This window comes from Crassostrea angulata, chromosome 4 (assembly GCF_025612915.1).
Source record: "Crassostrea angulata isolate pt1a10 chromosome 4, ASM2561291v2, whole genome shotgun sequence".
NCBI classification, from domain to species: Eukaryota; Metazoa; Mollusca; class Bivalvia; order Ostreida; family Ostreidae; genus Magallana; species Magallana angulata.
Window position 1 is genome coordinate 33,515,681 of NC_069114.1, and position 17,966 is coordinate 33,533,646.

The 17,966-nt window shown below is 30.4% G+C and overlaps 1 protein-coding gene across 1 annotated transcript; it reads left to right on the forward strand.

The window, feature by feature from the left end:
• Positions 1-1,668: 1,668 nt before the first annotated feature.
• On the forward strand, positions 1,669-16,348 carry LOC128180301 (cell death abnormality protein 1-like). The gene is made up of 6 exons (XM_052848279.1): positions 1,669-1,789; positions 2,125-2,174; positions 2,267-2,395; positions 10,560-10,674; positions 14,764-14,887; positions 15,046-16,348. The coding sequence occupies exons 1-5, from the start codon at positions 1,674-1,676 to the stop codon at positions 14,783-14,785; spliced, it is 432 nt and encodes a 143-aa protein (XP_052704239.1). The 5' UTR covers positions 1,669-1,673; the 3' UTR covers positions 14,786-14,887; positions 15,046-16,348.
• Positions 16,349-17,966: the final 1,618 nt, after the last annotated feature.

Sequence of the window (17,966 nt, forward strand, 5' to 3'; positions counted from 1 at the left end):
AGCGATCTGTATATCTGTATATATCAACCCCCCCTCCCCCATGCTACATTATACTTACCTGGAATGCACAGACTACCTCGCGAACGGAATAATCTCAGACTTTAAAGTAATTAGTTTACCGTTGTAACCTTAACATATACACGTAAGAAGTCAGCTGTTCCCTCTGTTTGATAAAAAAAAATCCGGAAAAATTGCAGAGTATATTAAAAGATATAATTTACATGTATTTATTCTCAATAACAACATTCATTTGTAATGGATATATTTAATTATCCAGAATAACGGATGTTCAATCAAACTCCATAAAATTTGAATTCTAATTTTAAACATCAGGTCAATAAAAACCCGGCTGTAGCACAGTGGAGACAAAGGAAGCAAATGCCTAACATTTGAAACGACGAGCGATCTGTATATCTGTATTTATCAAAATTGCACCCCTCCCCCCATGCTAAATTGTACGTGCCTGGAATGCACAGACTTCCTCGCGAACTGAGTAATATCAGACTTTCAAGTAGTTTCAAGTTGTTGTAGTTACCGTTGTAACCTTAACGTATACATGTAAGAAGTCAGCTGTTCCTTTTGTTAATCGCTCTGAACGACAGTAATAATGATTCCGAATTTTTGATAACTTTTCATTACATAATTCAGTAAACATAAACACCAAGCTAGCATCGCTGCTTCAATTTATTTGATAGATTTTAACGCTTGAATCGCCAAAAGTAAACATTTTATTATTTAAGGATTACGTTTACTCGGGGTTTGAGATTTAAAAAAATAGTTTTACAAAGTTCAATATCTGAAGTCCAAAGTTGTTTTAAAAACACAAAATAACAACGTTATTAACAAATATCGATATTGATATCCATGATTTGTTTATTTGAGGAAGATATGCTCCGACAAAGGTAGATTAAAATTGAAACAGGAAATTCGGACTAATTTTTTCATTTTCTTATTTTCTCTTAAAAACTTTTTGTTGCAGTGTGATTGCAAAAGTTAAGTTTGTATGTGTTTTTTCATATCATTTTACATATTTTATGGTTGTATTTACTCGTATTTAAATTTATATCACTGGGTGGCACGCGATTGGAAAAATCTTTAAAATACATAAAATCAAACCTTGAAAATGGTGGACAATTTTGACCAATTTTGACAATTTTTTCAAACAACATTTAGAGATCACTTGCAGAAAAAGTAGGTCATTGACGTAGTTATTTGAAAGTGAAAAATAGCACTACAATAGTTGGGCTACAATGAACAATAAGTAGTTTTTTCGTTCCTATTAGTGGATTTTTTTTTGCCCCTGAGTAAACATAATCCTTAAGTTTTGTTTTATTCTCTTTTTGATTTTTAAAAATTCTGTTTGTCCTTTTAAAAGATCATTTTACTGCCTAGCTCTAGAATAACTTTCCCTTATTTCTTGTTCTACACGATACACGGCCACATCAACCTTTCACCTTAAGTGAGTCACATTTTTTCGCTGGCATTTACGGATTAATCTCACTAGTTATCAATTTGTTGACAACCTAACCTCCCTAATAATTGATATTTTTAAAAAGTATTTATGTAAAAATTTCAAAATCCTTCCTTAATTTGAGTATTTATTTCCGTATTTATGCCAATAAATTACAGTGTACCAATATATTATACATGTATAATTAATCACTTGAAGCGATATGTTGACAAGCGTTTGTTTTATTAATCTTTTGATTTTTGATTTGCTAATATTGCCGATTTTGAATTTTGGCATCAATGCACAAGCAAAAATTGGAGATTGTAGTTTTCCAGAATCGTAAGTCTATTTTTTTTATTTGAACTTAAAGATTTTGATTTATATTTTTTGGTGTTTTCTCAGGAGTAGAAATCTAACGAAGAATATATTCATTTATTCTTTTTACAATGACAACATATGTGAGAGTCAATATCTTTATCGCTTAGATTTATAAATCCTCCTGGCGTGCGACCAGTTCTCATCGAGTACCATTTCTCGTCAGTACATTGTGACGTCATTTTATCAACACATAGAATTATAGACGAAAAATGACGTCACAATGTACTGGCGAGAAATGGTACTCGGCGAGAACTGGTCGCACGCCAGTATATGTATCAATTTCTATTGTTTTTCAGAGAAAAAGTTTGCTGTAATAATTATCACGATGTTAACGGTGTTTGTATGAGTAAGTCTATTTTCTTCAAATCCAATTCATACATATGAGAAGAATAAATACAAGGTCATATATGACTCTGATTTGATATTGTTTAATTGTAGAATGTCCAGACGGTTCATATGGTGAAAATTGTACGGAAACTTGTCCAGATGGGTGGTATGGAGAGTTATGTTCACAGGAATGTGAATGCAAAATGAATCAACAATGCAATTTTATGTTTGGATGTTTAGGTAATATTTTTGCTTTTGGTTTCCTTTTACAATTGTATATCCAGTAACTTTTGCAAAAGAGGTCTCGTTTTTATTCTTAATTATAAGGGTCTTTTACTGAATAAATCTTTAACAATATACAGTACAATGCATAGACCGCTTACAAACCATGTCTTGTATTGTTTGTTAAATAATATCGATATTTTTATGATATAAATGTAAGGTAAGACATTTTCTTTGTTATTATCATTGCTTATTTGTAAGCATACTGAATGAAGGAAGTGATCATGCTGAACCTATATAATTCGGCGTAAGTCGGCTGTGATAGCTGCAATGGTCAGTACAATGCACCAGGCTTGGGGCAAATTACATTGTAAAGTAATGTATTACATTATCATTACTTCATGAATTTGGGCATTAAATTACCATTACCATTACTTCATTCTCTTGAAGTAATGCATTACATTACCATTACATGAGTAAAGTAATGCATTACCATTACCATACTTTGTGACAAGTCAACAATAAGTTTTGAAAAAAGTAATTTAATTGCTGATTAAAACGTTTTTGCGAATGTTTAATATATAAAACACGCTAAAACATTTTTACAGGTTCATGTTTACTATCAGGCTCAAATTTAATGACTTGAACAAGATTGCTGTTGCGCTTCATGATCAGCGAAGTTTCAAAGGTTTCATTTTTGAACTGCATCCGGTCGGGTTTGAAAATCTAAGATATAAGTGTCCAGACAATAATAGAAAATATACACGAATCTTGTATTCTCTATCAGTCCAAACTATTGTACATAATATACAAGAGAGAGAGAGAGAGAGAGAGAGAGAGAGAGAGAGAGAGAGAGAGAGAGAGAGAGAGAAATTATTTTCAAATGGTTATAATACTGGAAGTTATTTTTAAGCTTTCAGAGAGCATGGTTGGACAGTACATTCTTTTTTGCTTTTAAGGGAGTATATTTACATCTACCATGTATAATTTCCTCTTTTTCTTACGAAACAATAGTCAATTCATAGCTCTATAGAAACATCCATATTGAAATTTACACGCCCCATTTATCGATTGGTCGAAATCTATAGCGGCTGAAAGTGTCAGGACTGAAATTGACAAGCCCTGTTTATCGATTGGTCTGAATTTACAGCGACCTTAGTAAATTAACTCAGGGACTGCACGAAAATCATGATGATGGCAGACTCAAAGTCTCACAAGAGACAATTCGGCTGTTTCTTTTAGCTAACGTACTTATGTACATTAACAGTTATTTAGTGAATTTTACTAACTTTCCATAATCAATTTATTAATTAGTTAAAGAAAGATGTTAATATAAACAATAAAATGCTTTCTTTGATGATTCATGCGGGCTATGAAGGTAGCGATCATTGCTGGAAAAATTAACATAACTCGCTAACGCGGGTTATGTATTTTTCCTGCAATGTCGCTTCCTTCATATTCCGAATGTTGTTTAAATGTCTGTTCTCTATCCTAATGGAATACAGTGAAGAGAAGGGCGGAGATCAGGGTGTTAAGCACGTATTAAAACAATAGAATGTTTTGATACTACTTAGATTGTCCTGTGGACTTTGTGTGTTGTTTACACAATCTTCACAATAAAGAATTCATTGAATGCACAACTAATTGGAGTAAATTTTTCAAATGATATAAAATTCTTAATAACAACACTCTTAAAATGTTATGAAATTGTGTTGTTATAGCTAGTTATATTGACAATTTAAGAATGGATTTTAAATTTTTGTTAAATCATACAGCCAAAATATCTTTATCTCAAGAATGACTTTTTCTTCTTTAAAACAATTTTTAATCCAATACAATTTCAATTGTATTACATTAGCATTACTTGTAATGCTAAATTTGTGGCATTACACATTACTAGCATTACTTTGAAAACATGTTATGCATTGCAATGCATTACTATTACAAATAGCATTACCCCAAGCCTGCAATGTACTAAAACTGTATTTGCCCCTTTCTTTACTTATTCATAGAAAAAAACCCCAACGATTGTTCGATTTAAAGAATGTTCACTTGGCAAACCTCGATTGATTCATATTTTATTTAATCATGTAAATTACATGACAATTGTTCAGAAAGTTAGTTAGTCATAGATGATATCTGTTACCTTATTTTTGCTTAAGTTTCGATATACAACAAAATAAAGTAAGCAAAGTAAAAAATAATCTTTATAATTCATACGTGTAGAAGGAGACTACAATAAAGTCTATTAAAATACTGCTGTGATTTCATTCCTTTGTTCTAGCAGTCAACGATTTTACTCATGACAGTCCAATATTTGTGATCTAGGCGTTCACTTACCGATCTTAATAAGAGACCGTTACCAGTAGTTACAGTACTGATCCTTCAAAATCGGACTGTATCAAGTAAATCTACAATGACATTCGATGGCAGTGTTTCAAGTACGATATATGACTCAAACACTTCTGTATGAAAAAATATCAGACAGTTTTCGGCCCTAACGTATAACGGGGCTCGACATTGTCTGATATTTTTTCATACAGAACTGTTTGAGGAAAATATCCGTTACAAAGCGATTCTCTTTACATGTAGTCAAAGGGTTTTTGGAAACAATTGACTTTTTTATTAATAAGTAAAAGGTGAAAACATTATAGAGACACGAGCACGATAACTAAATATAAATGCTTATTGCCTGAAAACATGTGTATGGGTACATGTTTTTTTCTTACCCTTTTCGACTTTAAGACGATTGATTTTAAAACTGTAAAAATTTGAATTATATACAAAAAATGCTGCGACCTTGCTTTGCTAAAATGTATTTCTTTTTTCTTGATAGATGGTTTGTTCTTATTAAAAAAAATTGCTCTAATCCGAAAATCCCTAGGCATCATCATCGGTTTTACCATAATCGTTATCCATAATAAGAAATGAGTTTGTATTGATAACGTAGATAAGTTATATATTGCGTCACAAGCAATTTTTCACTCAATTTTAGTGATTGTTATATAATATTGAGAATTCAATGTTCGTAACAATCACTTCGGTTAGGTCACGATATATCTGCCAAAAGTTAATAAGATCTGTCGTCCTTAAATATTTACACAAGCGACTATAAGGTTGACTACTCGAGAGATAGACACATCTTACAATTAATTTTGCCGATACTGAGTACATGTTACTCATTGAGTCAATTGTCCACTAGTAAGTGACTATTTGATTCTACATCGCCTCCTTTTTTGTTAAAAAAGGTATTAAAAATGCATTGACTGAAATACATTTAAATAAGAAATAAATAAATATAAACAATTCTAAATGATACTTAATACAAGTGAATCGTAATAAAGGTTAAACGCAGGGAATGCATATCAATAATTCTTAATTGATACTTAAAGGCACTTGGACACGATTTGAGATCAAATTTTATTTTTTATGTATAAAATGGTTTACTGGTCCATTTTAAATGATTGATCAAAATATTGAATGTTAAAGTCAAGTTACAAGCGATGTACAGAGGTAAGAATTGATTGTTACGTAAACAAAGCTCGAGTCTTATACATGTAGTTGTTTACAAAAATGTAATGTAGAGCATTATCATGTCTTAGACAACATGACAGGTAAAAAACAATTTAAAATAATTCAGTATCTTCATTAATATTATTATCAACAAAAGAAAGATGAATTTGAGTGAAACTTACATCAATACAACACATATATAAAAATGACAATAAACTATCTTTGTTTACAGAACAAAGAATTATGAACTCTGTACATGTATATTGCTTATAACTTGATATTTGACTTTCAAATTTTGACATAGCATTATGAACTTCTAAATTTATCAGTTTAAACTTTGAAAATGGAAAAGAATTAAATTTGAAAATTTTAAGTCAAATTGTGTCAAAGTCCCTTTAATACCAGTGAATCGTAAAAAAATGTCAAATGATGCATAAAGCAACTTAATACAATTTTACTTATTTTGATATTAACAACAAAAAGAGCTGTGTAATATACAAGAATAGCCGTTGCCGGAATTTGAAATAGAAAAACTCATACATTATTAAACAATTCCCTTACATCATTCTATTTGATATTTCTCTACATTTTGAACAGTTCTAATCGTCCCAAAATAAAAAAAAATCACAATAATAATTGCACAATAAAACCAAACAAATTGTCTGCACCGCTTGGTGTGTTACAGGACCGACGACATCCAAAAATAAGCATTCAATGCTTATATTTTAATTCATACTGATGTCTATTTGTATGAAACATGTGTATATTGGCGCTGAAATCATTATATACGCTCTCAGTCAGGGAGATGAAACATACATGTAACAGCCATATTAACATTTTATTCAGTTTGCTTCCGCGACTAAAAATACGAGGGCGGTCCAAATAGTTCGCGGACGATCGCGTTTTTTTGTCATTTTAAATGAGTTTATATATGCATATTGTATGCCAAAATATTTATAATAGAATTCCAAATCTGATTAAAGTGGTTTCAAATGTTTTCATTTAAATTAAACTTAAATTTTACTGTATTAAAGTGTCGAAAAAAGTACGAACGGCCCAGTGTCAAAATTTCCAAACATCGAGATTTTAATAAACAATAATTACAAGAAGTAAAATGAAATAAAGTATGCAAAGTAAAAATAATCTGTATAATTCATACGTGTAGAAGGAGATTTCAATAAAGTCTATTTAAATACTGCTGTGATGTCATTCCTTTGTTCTAGCAGTCAAAATATTATTTGTGACAGTCCGAAATTTGTGATCTAGGCGTTCACTTAGCGATCATAATATGAGACCTTTACCAGTGGTAACAGTACTGATCCTTCAAAATCGGACTGTCTCAGGTTAATCGACTATCAAATTCGATGGCAGTGTTTCAATAACGATATATGCCTCAAACACTTGTGTATAAAAAAAATTCCCTTACAACATTCTACTTGATATTTCTCTACCTTTTGAACTATTTTAATCGTCCAAAAAAAAATACAATAATAAATTCACAATAATACCAAGCGGGCCTACTGTATAGTGATCAGTCTGTCCGTCCGTATTTCTTGTCTGGAGCATATCTTCTCTACCCTTGGCCCAAACAGACTCATACTTTACCTGCAGAATGCCTTTGAGTTACGGGTGTGCAGTGATTTTGAACCATGTTTTAGGTCTAAGGTTAGGGTTACAACAGTTATATATAAAATCCATGTCAATGACATATCATCTCCCCTTGATCCAATCTGCCCCACACACCAGAGTGTCTATGGTCAAAGGATGAGCAGTAATATAACCTTGAATGAAGTTTGTAGGTCAAAGTCATATAGGACTACACAAAATCCCTGTTTCAGATACTTTCCACTAAGCCCTATTTTGCACATACTTTTTTTTTTTTTTTTTTTTTATAATAATGATTTTATTTGAAATTACATACAAATTGCTTGAGGTAATACCTCCGCAGAGGCCCTCTTTGTATACCTTACCTGGGGTGCCAGGGGCCCCCTGGATCGGTAACTATGTAGCCAAAAAAAAATAATGAGGATACCTTATACATTTATATTTTTACAAAGTAACGTTAATAAAGTGAAGTAATATAATTATAATCATAGTAGATCATACACATATCTAACTTAATAGTGCGAATTTATCATTTTTTTTTCCTTATGTAAAGATTTATTGAAAAAAAATATATATATATAAATATATGAAAACAATTCTAAGTCATAATTTAAATACAATTTACGAATAAACATGTGATAGGAATTGACAATTGTGAATATAGAGAATATAAAATGCGGTACTATGCGGTAGGACTTGCTTCTACAGTCACAGTTCTTTTTGTCCTATACCGCCTAAAAGTACGAGAGCCAGGTCGCCCTCTAGTTCATTATATTCTATTACTAATAATACAACATTATTGTTATTACTATTTCATATTTTACAATTTACAGCATTTCAGAAAGAGTTCTAAGTATACAGTAATCAAAATTGACAGTTTGTGCTTGCTGATTTACAAGGAAAAAGCTTGCAAGCGATGACCTTAAAAATAAAATTAGGCCTTCATTTGTGACATTGTCTTCCATCAATTTACATTTCATTTTGTATTTAAAAATTTTACATGCAATGAAGGATATTACATTGTTTAAAACTACATTGCTTTGGTTTCCATTATAAATGAAACCCAAAACAAGATGTTTCCAAGCAATATTAATTTTAAGTATAGCAGAAACCTTTTTCCAGATGTTTATTACAAGTATACAATCGAAAACCATATGTTTTGTATTTTCAATTTCTCGACAATACGTACAAAATTTATCAATATTTTTATTCCATTTGCTAAGGTATAGATTATTTGGCAACAGATTGTGCAATAATTTAAAATTAAATTCAGCAATGCTTTTATCATTAATTTTTACAATTTTTTCATCATATATTTTTCGCCAACACAATGAGTTTATGTCGCTAAATTCATTTTTCCATTTACTCTCCATGATAGGTTTTTTGGATTTGTCATCAAGTAGTATTTTATAGAAGAAGCCAGATTTCGTTTTACCGATATCTTTTATTTCTCCTTGTAATTTAAAATGAAATTCATTTTTGATATTTATATATCTCCTCCTGCTTGTATCATTATGTATTTTAGAGTGAAAAACGTTTTTTAGTGTTAGATATTCACAAAGATAATTTCTTTTCGATTTTAATATAGTAGCTATTTCATTGAGCGATTTAAAACCATTATCATTCACAAGGTCTTTCACATAATGAAAGCCGCTTTCGAACCAGTTCTGAAAATATAAAACTTTTCCCTTGTATTTAAAGTTTACGTTAAACCAAATATTCTGCCGTAATATTTCTTCCACAGTATCAATGCTTTTTGGAGTTTTGCATTCATTAAATGCAGTAAATACCTCTTTGTAGAATTGTGGAAGTCCTTTCAGACTATTAAAATCAGAAGTGTTTGTTACATTTGATTCTAGAATATATTCGATTTTCATCTTATGATTTGCTAAACATGCATTTAAAAATTTACTTAAATTACTCCTATTTTGTGTAAGTTTTGAAATCCAAGCTGCTTTAGTAGCTTTAATTTTGATTTATGGGTCAATTATTCCTATACCCCCCTCTTTTATCTCGCGAATAAATGTGTGCCTTTTGATGCGTTCACGATTGCCCCATAAAAATGAAAAAATTAGTTTATTTAATTTTTTAAAGTAATCATTTCCCGGATTTTCTAAAACCGTTGCAGTGAAAATGATCTTTGATAGAATAATCGAGTTTACAATTTGACATTTACCGAAGATAGTAAGCTTTCGACTTCTCCACGAATCCAGTATCTTTTCAAATTCCTTTAATTTACATATCCAATTTTTTTCGTTACATATATTTTTGTTTAGTCCAGCATATATACCTAAGCATTTTAAAGTATCTTTATTTATTGTTACTTGATATACGTGTGTTTGGCGATCTAATCTTTCTCTAAGAGGTCCGTTTTAGTCATATTTAAATTTGTGCCCGACATTTTGCCAAATTTTTTAAAAATGTTTAGCGTATTTTCCAATGATAATTGATCTTCCAATGTAAATGTACTATCATCAGCATGTTGTATACATTTAATTTCTTTTTCTAACGAACTAATTTTGAACCCTTTTATATCTCCACAATTCTGTATTTTTAGATTCAATATTTCCATTACGAATAAAAATAATAAGGCTGATACTGGACAACCCTGTCTTATTCCACGTTCCATTCTACATTTCCGTGACAGCCAGCCATTATTTTTTGCACATACTTAACATCAAAAGAGCTTTTGAGTAAATATGTGTTGTGACCTTGAGCAAATTTTCAAGATTATTAAGGTCATGGTGAAGGTCATAGTAGAATTATATAAATAATCCTTGTCCAGAGCATATCCTCTCTCCTCATTCTTTAATCTGGTTCACACTTCACTCACAAGGTGCCTTTGATAAAATTGTATGCAGTTAGTTTGAATGATATTTGTAAGTCAGGAGTAAAGGTCATATCGAATCACACAAAAATGCTTTTTTAAAGATCATATGTATATACTCTCGACTCAGTCCTATTTGGCTAAACAGAGCTTTTGGGTTTATGGCGTTTAATGACCTTGAACCAAGTCAATGTGAAAACCATATCATCATATAATTTTTGAAATTATTTTTTCTAGAGCAAGATTTAGAACCGCAATTCACTTTCTCCACTTTCACCCTCCTGAAGATATCAGCGGGCTTCTTGATCATTATTAGTATTGTAATAGGTGTCACCGTGTGTGTTGTAAAAAGGTAAGCATTTTAAAACCTAACTTGAAACTATTGCTTTGACGAAAAATTATCAATGTTTCATAGCCATATTTTTGTGTTTTAAATAATTGATAATGTTCAGCTTTAATTGGTTTCAATTACAGTTTCTATGTTAGTTTTTACAAGATGAAGAAACAAAAAGTAAAAATTTACTTTATTTTTAGTGGCAGAAAAAAAGCGTACAAATAATTTTTACGAGACCAGCACATTTTCAATTGTATGCCTATTCTTGTTAATTATAGAATCACCTTGTCAAGAAAATATAGCGTGTATCAATCACCTGTACCTTTATTCTATAGTGCGGATAAAAAAATACAATTATCCGAGATAGAACAAGGACACTATCAAACTCTTTTCTGAGGAATCAAAACTTGTCATTTATGCATGTGTATTTATAAAGGGTATTTATAAACTAAAAACTTAATGTTTGCAAACTAATTTAACAACTTAAGGTAAAAAAAAAATACCAACAAAAATCATCAGATTTGTACAGCTTAATGTTATAAGAAGATCTTGGCAACTGCATATAAATGTCAAATTGTTATGAACTTATATTGTTCATTATAAAACATACATTGTGATAACATTTTTCCTGTTTGTTCACTAATTAATTGTTTTTTTTATAGAATGTATATATATACTTTTTAATTACATCATTGCTATTCATTGTGATAATATTCTTTCCTGTTTGTTCACCAATGAATTGTTTTTTATAGAATGTATATATATACTTTTTAAGTACATTATTGATATTCACTAATAATATTATCAAATTTGGTTTCTTGTTTAACTTTGAATAACGTGAGAAAAACTGAATTGTAATGAATTGGTATTGTGAAAGGCATGTAACTAACATATTGTATTCTTAAACAGAGAAACTAAAACAGTCTTTTATATAAGCAATTCTTTGTTCACGATTTATTTTGTTTAAATAAGCAATAAAAAATTCATTTGATTATGTACAATTTATGTCATGATCAAAAAGTACAAATCATGCTCGTAGATATTGATAACAAATATAAACTAGTGACAAAAATATTTTGCACTACTGCATGATACGATTACGTTTAAAAAATGCTATGAAGAAGAAAGCTAAATAAACTATTAAAAAGAGAAATAAATCAATTTTGTTAGGAGTTCAACATAAATAATCTAAGAACAGATATGCAAATTGAAAATATTGTATAACTTAGATTTTGAAGAACACATTTTGCAATTGATCTTTTTATCCCGGAGTAATTTTCATTCAATTCAAAAATTTAATTTAACAAGTATTTAAATACTTAAAACATATACTTTTATTTCAAATTTCCTAAATATTGAACAACTGTTGCACAAATATAATGATTTATATAATATTGTGCAATTTTTAATCATAAATTAAATTTTTACTTTATCCATCCTTATTCAACCCATATGAAAACAATATTTAAACACATACTATCGGAATAGTCATGTCTAACGTGCGAGTACCCATTATTGCCGAACGATACACATTTTTTATATATCACTCTCTTAATAATAGCTGTCATGTGAAAATTTCTATGCAAATTTCTGCATTGTTCATTCATATAACTTAGTGGAGTTTTTTATTTCAAAGCCATCTAAAACGACGTACTTTTGACTAAAAATAAACCCTGTCCATGACCTTCGATAAACAGGAAGTCGAGTACCCATTATTGCCGCTTATATCTTTTCGTCATTATTCAGTAATTAGCGGCAAATAAGCCAAAATTTTTAAAGGATCTCACAATGTCAGACAATTGAAAGATTTTAAAATAAGAATTTATTTCATAAATGCAGTTTTAAAGAATTTTACGTAATATATTTTTTCAATGTCTCTGCGACCGCATGCGCAGAAAATAACAACAAACAGGAGAACATGTGCTTTACAGGACTTGCGACATATGGATCGATGCATGCGCCGTCCCGGTATGACAATGAATGTCGAACCATTTGCAAGGTTCTGGCAAACACTGGTATACCAACAGTCACAATTTTCACGCGAAATCCAGTTGTTAAAAAAGTTTTTTCCGCCGTACTGATTGTTGCATGGGGGCACTTTGCTGGGACATGGACATGACAGGCGGAATACAATGTGGTGTCAACTAATACATTGACTTTAGCAGTAATGGTAGGTGGGTAGATTAGTCAATATCATTTGGATACTTTGATAAACAGATATTTCATTGGAATTGATATTTTTGATAATGTGCAACCCCACCCCCCATATACACGAGTAACACAGAGCAATAGAAAACTAAAATGCATTTATAATTTTCCTGGAGAAGACGGATGCAAAGTTAAACATTGGTTTAGATGTAAATCACTTTATTATGCTACCAATCCTACATTTGAGAAGAACTAGTAACCTGAATCGGGAGAACCCATGCATGCATGTACTTGAAATAAGTGTTAAGTGTCCTTTAATAGAAGTCATATTGCGTATGAATTCTTTTAGAGAATCAATACCCTGGAAAAATTGTGCCAAAAGTTATATTGAACATGACCAAGAAAAGAAATCTAGCATGCCGTAATGCCATATAGTTAATTATGTTTTATAGTCTGTCCCAAGTTATTGCTTCCATCAATTTTTGATGATTTTTTATAAAAATACACATACCTGTGAAAGAAATACAATTGAAATCGATGAAAGGGAATATATCAAAGATATCTTCATTGCACAATTATCCCTTTTCACTCATAAAATTTCACAGGAACAAAAACAATTTTCTTACGGAGATTTATAATGGGAAATGTTTACATCTTTTATCCATTCGGAATACACTCGGAATACATCGTGCAATTTTTTATTCTTATTAATGGCTGATGCAGTGCAAAATCTCCGTAGACTTTCAATTTTTGGATGTGTATTGAAACCTGAAGCGGTAAAAGGGGCGTTTCAAAACAGATAATCTGGACATTTTTCATATTAGTGGATGAACGCAGTTTGAGCTCAAAGGTATTTACTATTATTGAAATATCAAGCAAAAAGTGGTGGAAGCAAAAACTCGGGACAGAGTATACCTATTATAAAGCTATATTATTCCATGTGGGGCAAACACTGGCATCAGTCTGTAGTCCATAAATTTAAAAATGAGAAAATATTTGGTCCATATATGTTTTTGAGTGTTTGAAAATGGGAAAACTTTTCAGTTTAATGCAAATTATCAATCTGTTCCTGTTCAAAAGATTTTGAAATAAAACATGTTTTCATAAGTTCCATTTCTATTAGGGCCTATAAAAAAAATTGTGTGTTTAGGGTAACACTGATGAAAAAACTAGGTTAGATAGGTAGAGATATTTTTTTATTTCATCATATTTTTTTTCTGCATGAATCCTAAGAATGTTTGTTTGTGTCATATTGAAAAACAGGGTTTTTTTTTATTAGAAATAACATTAAATTCACATTCAGATAAAATCAGACGTCTAGAAATGGTAGGATCGGGGCATTTTTTAGGTTAGGTCGGATTACCCTAAACACACAACTTTTTTTTTTAGGCTTAGTGTGCAAGTAACATGCAATAAAAGCTAAAAAAAAAAACAAAAAACATCACAGATGGATGTTTATGTAAAGCTAAGTCAAAAGCTCATATAAGATGAATAAAAAAAAATCCTAAACCACAGGTCCCGAGATCAAATATAGCAGGGGCTTTTGTTTTTATGAAAAGCAATACATGTACATTTTTAAAAAGTTTGTTTTTTCCCTAAAATTGAACACTTTTTCCATCATTTTGAAGTCAAATGCATGCTTAAATTTCATATCTTGAAGAAATATAAAAATCGGACTTGTATTACAAATTTTTTCTGGGGGTGTGGAGAACTCTTAATATTGTCAATCATGAATGATACTGTCTTTCTATTAATGAAAATCATTGTGCATGCCTATTATAACAATTACTAACAGTGATTCCAAAGCGATTGATATTTGGGCTTGGTTGGATATGCAAAGAGGGCTTTCCAAGTCTCAACCTCTAGCTTTCATGTTTAGACATTTCCAGTTAAGATTACACAGATACTTGCAATCAGATTCAATGTAAAAAAATTAGATTTTCTATTTTTTTTTCTCAGAGGACTGCATGATGAAAATTAGAGAAAAAAATGAGTTCGACAAGATATCTTGGATATATAAGACCCTGCTGGACCAGGTTGTTATCCTAGAAGATGACCAAAAGTACTCATATTTTACTAGAAGGTCTGTCCTTCTGATTGTCAGATTGGTTTACTTTATGAGAAAATGTATTAAATTTAAAACTTTAGATTATCTGTGTTGAAAAAACAATGTTTTACTATAATGGTGTCTTGTTTCAGTTGAGTGTAGCGAAATATATGCATGTTTTTGCCTACTTTTAGCTAACACTTCGATCACCTCAGAGATGTGGTATGGAATTTGTTTGCCAATTGCCGAAGTTATTACCATAAGTTAACAAAGATGCAAAGCTTATATAGAGAAGTGAAAAGGGAATGCATTTAAGTAAAATGATTTGTTCCATCAACTAAAAATGATGAATTTTATTTAGACTTTCATGACAGAAAATCAACTTTGGTCAAAAGTACCTGTATATGTTTTTGAGTGTGGAATATTTACAAGCATGCTATGTTATGTGTTTCAGGTAAATTTCAAGAACATTTCCCCACTCTACATTCATAATCAGATGACCAAGTTTCTCCTGGCTTACCCAAGACATATTGGCAAGAAACAGAAATTCTTTTTTTTAATTTAAAAAAGCAGGAATTTAGTAAGATGGCTCTCATGGATGCCTATGATAAATAACAGCTGTTTATAAATTTATTGAAAAAATTGTAAATACATTTGTAATTTGTACTTAGATAATACAGATGACTGTACATTGATATGATAAGGTTGATTCTAAAAAAATACTGTACATTGTACATCTGTTGTAAATTTTAAAAAGTAATTACATGTAACAATTATAAAAGAATTTTTAAGCAGATAGATGGTAAAACTTCAGATTTTCAGTTACTTCTTTCATTATTCAAAAAAAAATATTTTTGTAGAGAATAGCAGAATGTTGTAAATGTTGAAAGTGAATTCGTAAATATTTGAATTGTAATTTATATTTTTTCCATGTATTTGTCAATTGAGTAGATTTATGTTGCCATTTGCAAATTACCTGTGTGCTAGTTTTATTTTTGTTTTCAAAATTAAACTGTTATGGTCAATATCAAATTTGGTTGGACATTTTTGTAACTTCCATTTGAAAAAGTATTTTTATTTGGAATGTAGGTAAACTTGTTTATATATATTTGCCATGATAGATGTTGGCAATTTAAAGCAATATGAGCTGCAATTTTCATGTTGAATTTTTTTTCTCAAGAAAATGTTATTTTGAACTAAAATGACAAAAAATATCATGGTCTTAAAATTTCTGTTAGCTCTGTTTTGTGGGAAAAGCCATTAAGAAGCCTTAATTGGAGCAAAATTAAATTATTGTCATCCTGTACAAAAAATTGATCTGCTATATATATGTTCCTTATTATGGAAATCTTTCTCCTGACAAAAATTAATGATTTTTTTCAATTTTATCATAAAAGTTTAAGTTACAGGCAGACTTATCATACTAGCATGTTTTTGCAGCAAAATAAATTTTTTGGAAATTTTATAAATCTTATATGTTTGTTTTCTTTCAATTAAAAGTCCTATAGCTTACACAAATTCATTACATGTTGTTTTCTTTTAAGAATTAGATTACTTATTAAAATGCTTTGTTTTATATAACATTTACAAATTTGACACAGTTTGGGTAAACTAGGTATTAAATGAATTTTTTTCCCCTCAAAAGTTGCCTGAATGTCAGATAGAAATTTGATCTGTAATCAACTGGATTTGTAAGTGAATATATGCTATGGTTATTTATTAAAGTATCTTCAGTCTAGGTAGTAGGTACTGATACTTTATATGGAATTGGTCATGAAATGACAAAGAAACAATATTATTTTTAAATGTGCCAAAACCTGCCTTCCTTTTTGGCATTTTTCAATAGGTTCACAGTTGGATTAACAAAAAAGATAAATGAAAAGAATTTTCTATCACTTAGTAAGGAACTATTATACCTAAGTCTAGATAAGGATAGCAATCTGCCCATAGTGCAAACTACCTGAATCTGCCTCATAGCAATCTCGTTTCTTCAACTACCTCAGTGAACTGCCTTAATCTGACTGTTAAACTTCAATGACAATAAGACCAAATTCTCTCTGATTCAGAATTTCTACCAAAACTAGCATAGATTGTCAGCATGGAGCATGAATTTCTTATTTTGCAACCTGTCAGGTGAACAACAAATAAAATCTTAAAACTATAGGGACAAGTTCCAAGAAAGTTATTTCTTATGCCCATGTTCCACTCCACATGCCAACATCAATAAGACCAAGATTTTTCTAAAATTACCCAACATCCTACTGTCCCTGTATTCATCGGATTCCCAATGTAGATATGACATTTTAAAGTTCCATTGCACTCATTGCGTTTTAACCACAGCTGAAGAACACTATGGATTTTTCTTGACAGGCGTATGAAATGATATTTTTAAAAGACACCAGGCATAAGCCCATAAATGCGACATGTAATTGTCTTACACGTCGGTAAGGCCCTAGTTACAAAAGCTAATGAACCGGTTAATGAATGAAGCTGTTTTAATGCAACTTTGGAATGTCCTTAAACTTCCAGTACGTCTTTCATCAATCCTTTAACTTTGTCTTTTGGAATTAAAATTGATGTTCTAGCTGTATATATACCTAAACTCAAATACACAGTAGTTATTGGACCCTAAATCTTTTTATCTGATAATTGGAGCATCTAACCTGTTTCAATAATGCTGTGAAGCAATCAAATTATACTGGAAGATTGCCTGTCACATGAGCATGAGAAAGCAAAAAGGCATCTAAATAATGAACAATGAAATTTAAATCACTGTGCTGTTCAAGTGACCAATGTAAACAAGTTGAAACATGCACATGATTTGGCTCGACCCATTGATAAACATTTATCTACATAGTTTTTGTCATGAAACTAAGACTGACAAGACTTAAATACTCAAGTCCTATTGGTAACACTCTAAAAGCAATAGAAATATTTACCTATCCTTACTATGCATTTGGATCAAGGTTTTTTATATTACCATGTTAAAACCTTGATTAAATGATAAATAGTTGACACTGCATATATCAGAATCATTGAATTTAATACTATTGTGTCATGAGGAGCAGATAATTTGGTAATTAGTATTTGGTCACTTTGTTTTTGAGGTAATGAG

Coding starts and splice junctions, on each gene's coding strand:
- LOC128180301 (XM_052848279.1), top strand. CDS start 1,674: ATGTTGACAAGCGTTTGTTTTATTAATCTTTTGATTTTTGATTTGCTA. Junction 1,790..2,124: donor GATTGTAGTTTTCCAGAATC/GTAAGTCTATTT, acceptor ATTGTTTTTCAG/AGAAAAAGTTTGCTGTAATA. Junction 10,675..14,763: donor ACCGTGTGTGTTGTAAAAAG/GTAAGCATTTTA, acceptor TTTTTTTCTCAG/AGGACTGCATGATGAAAATT.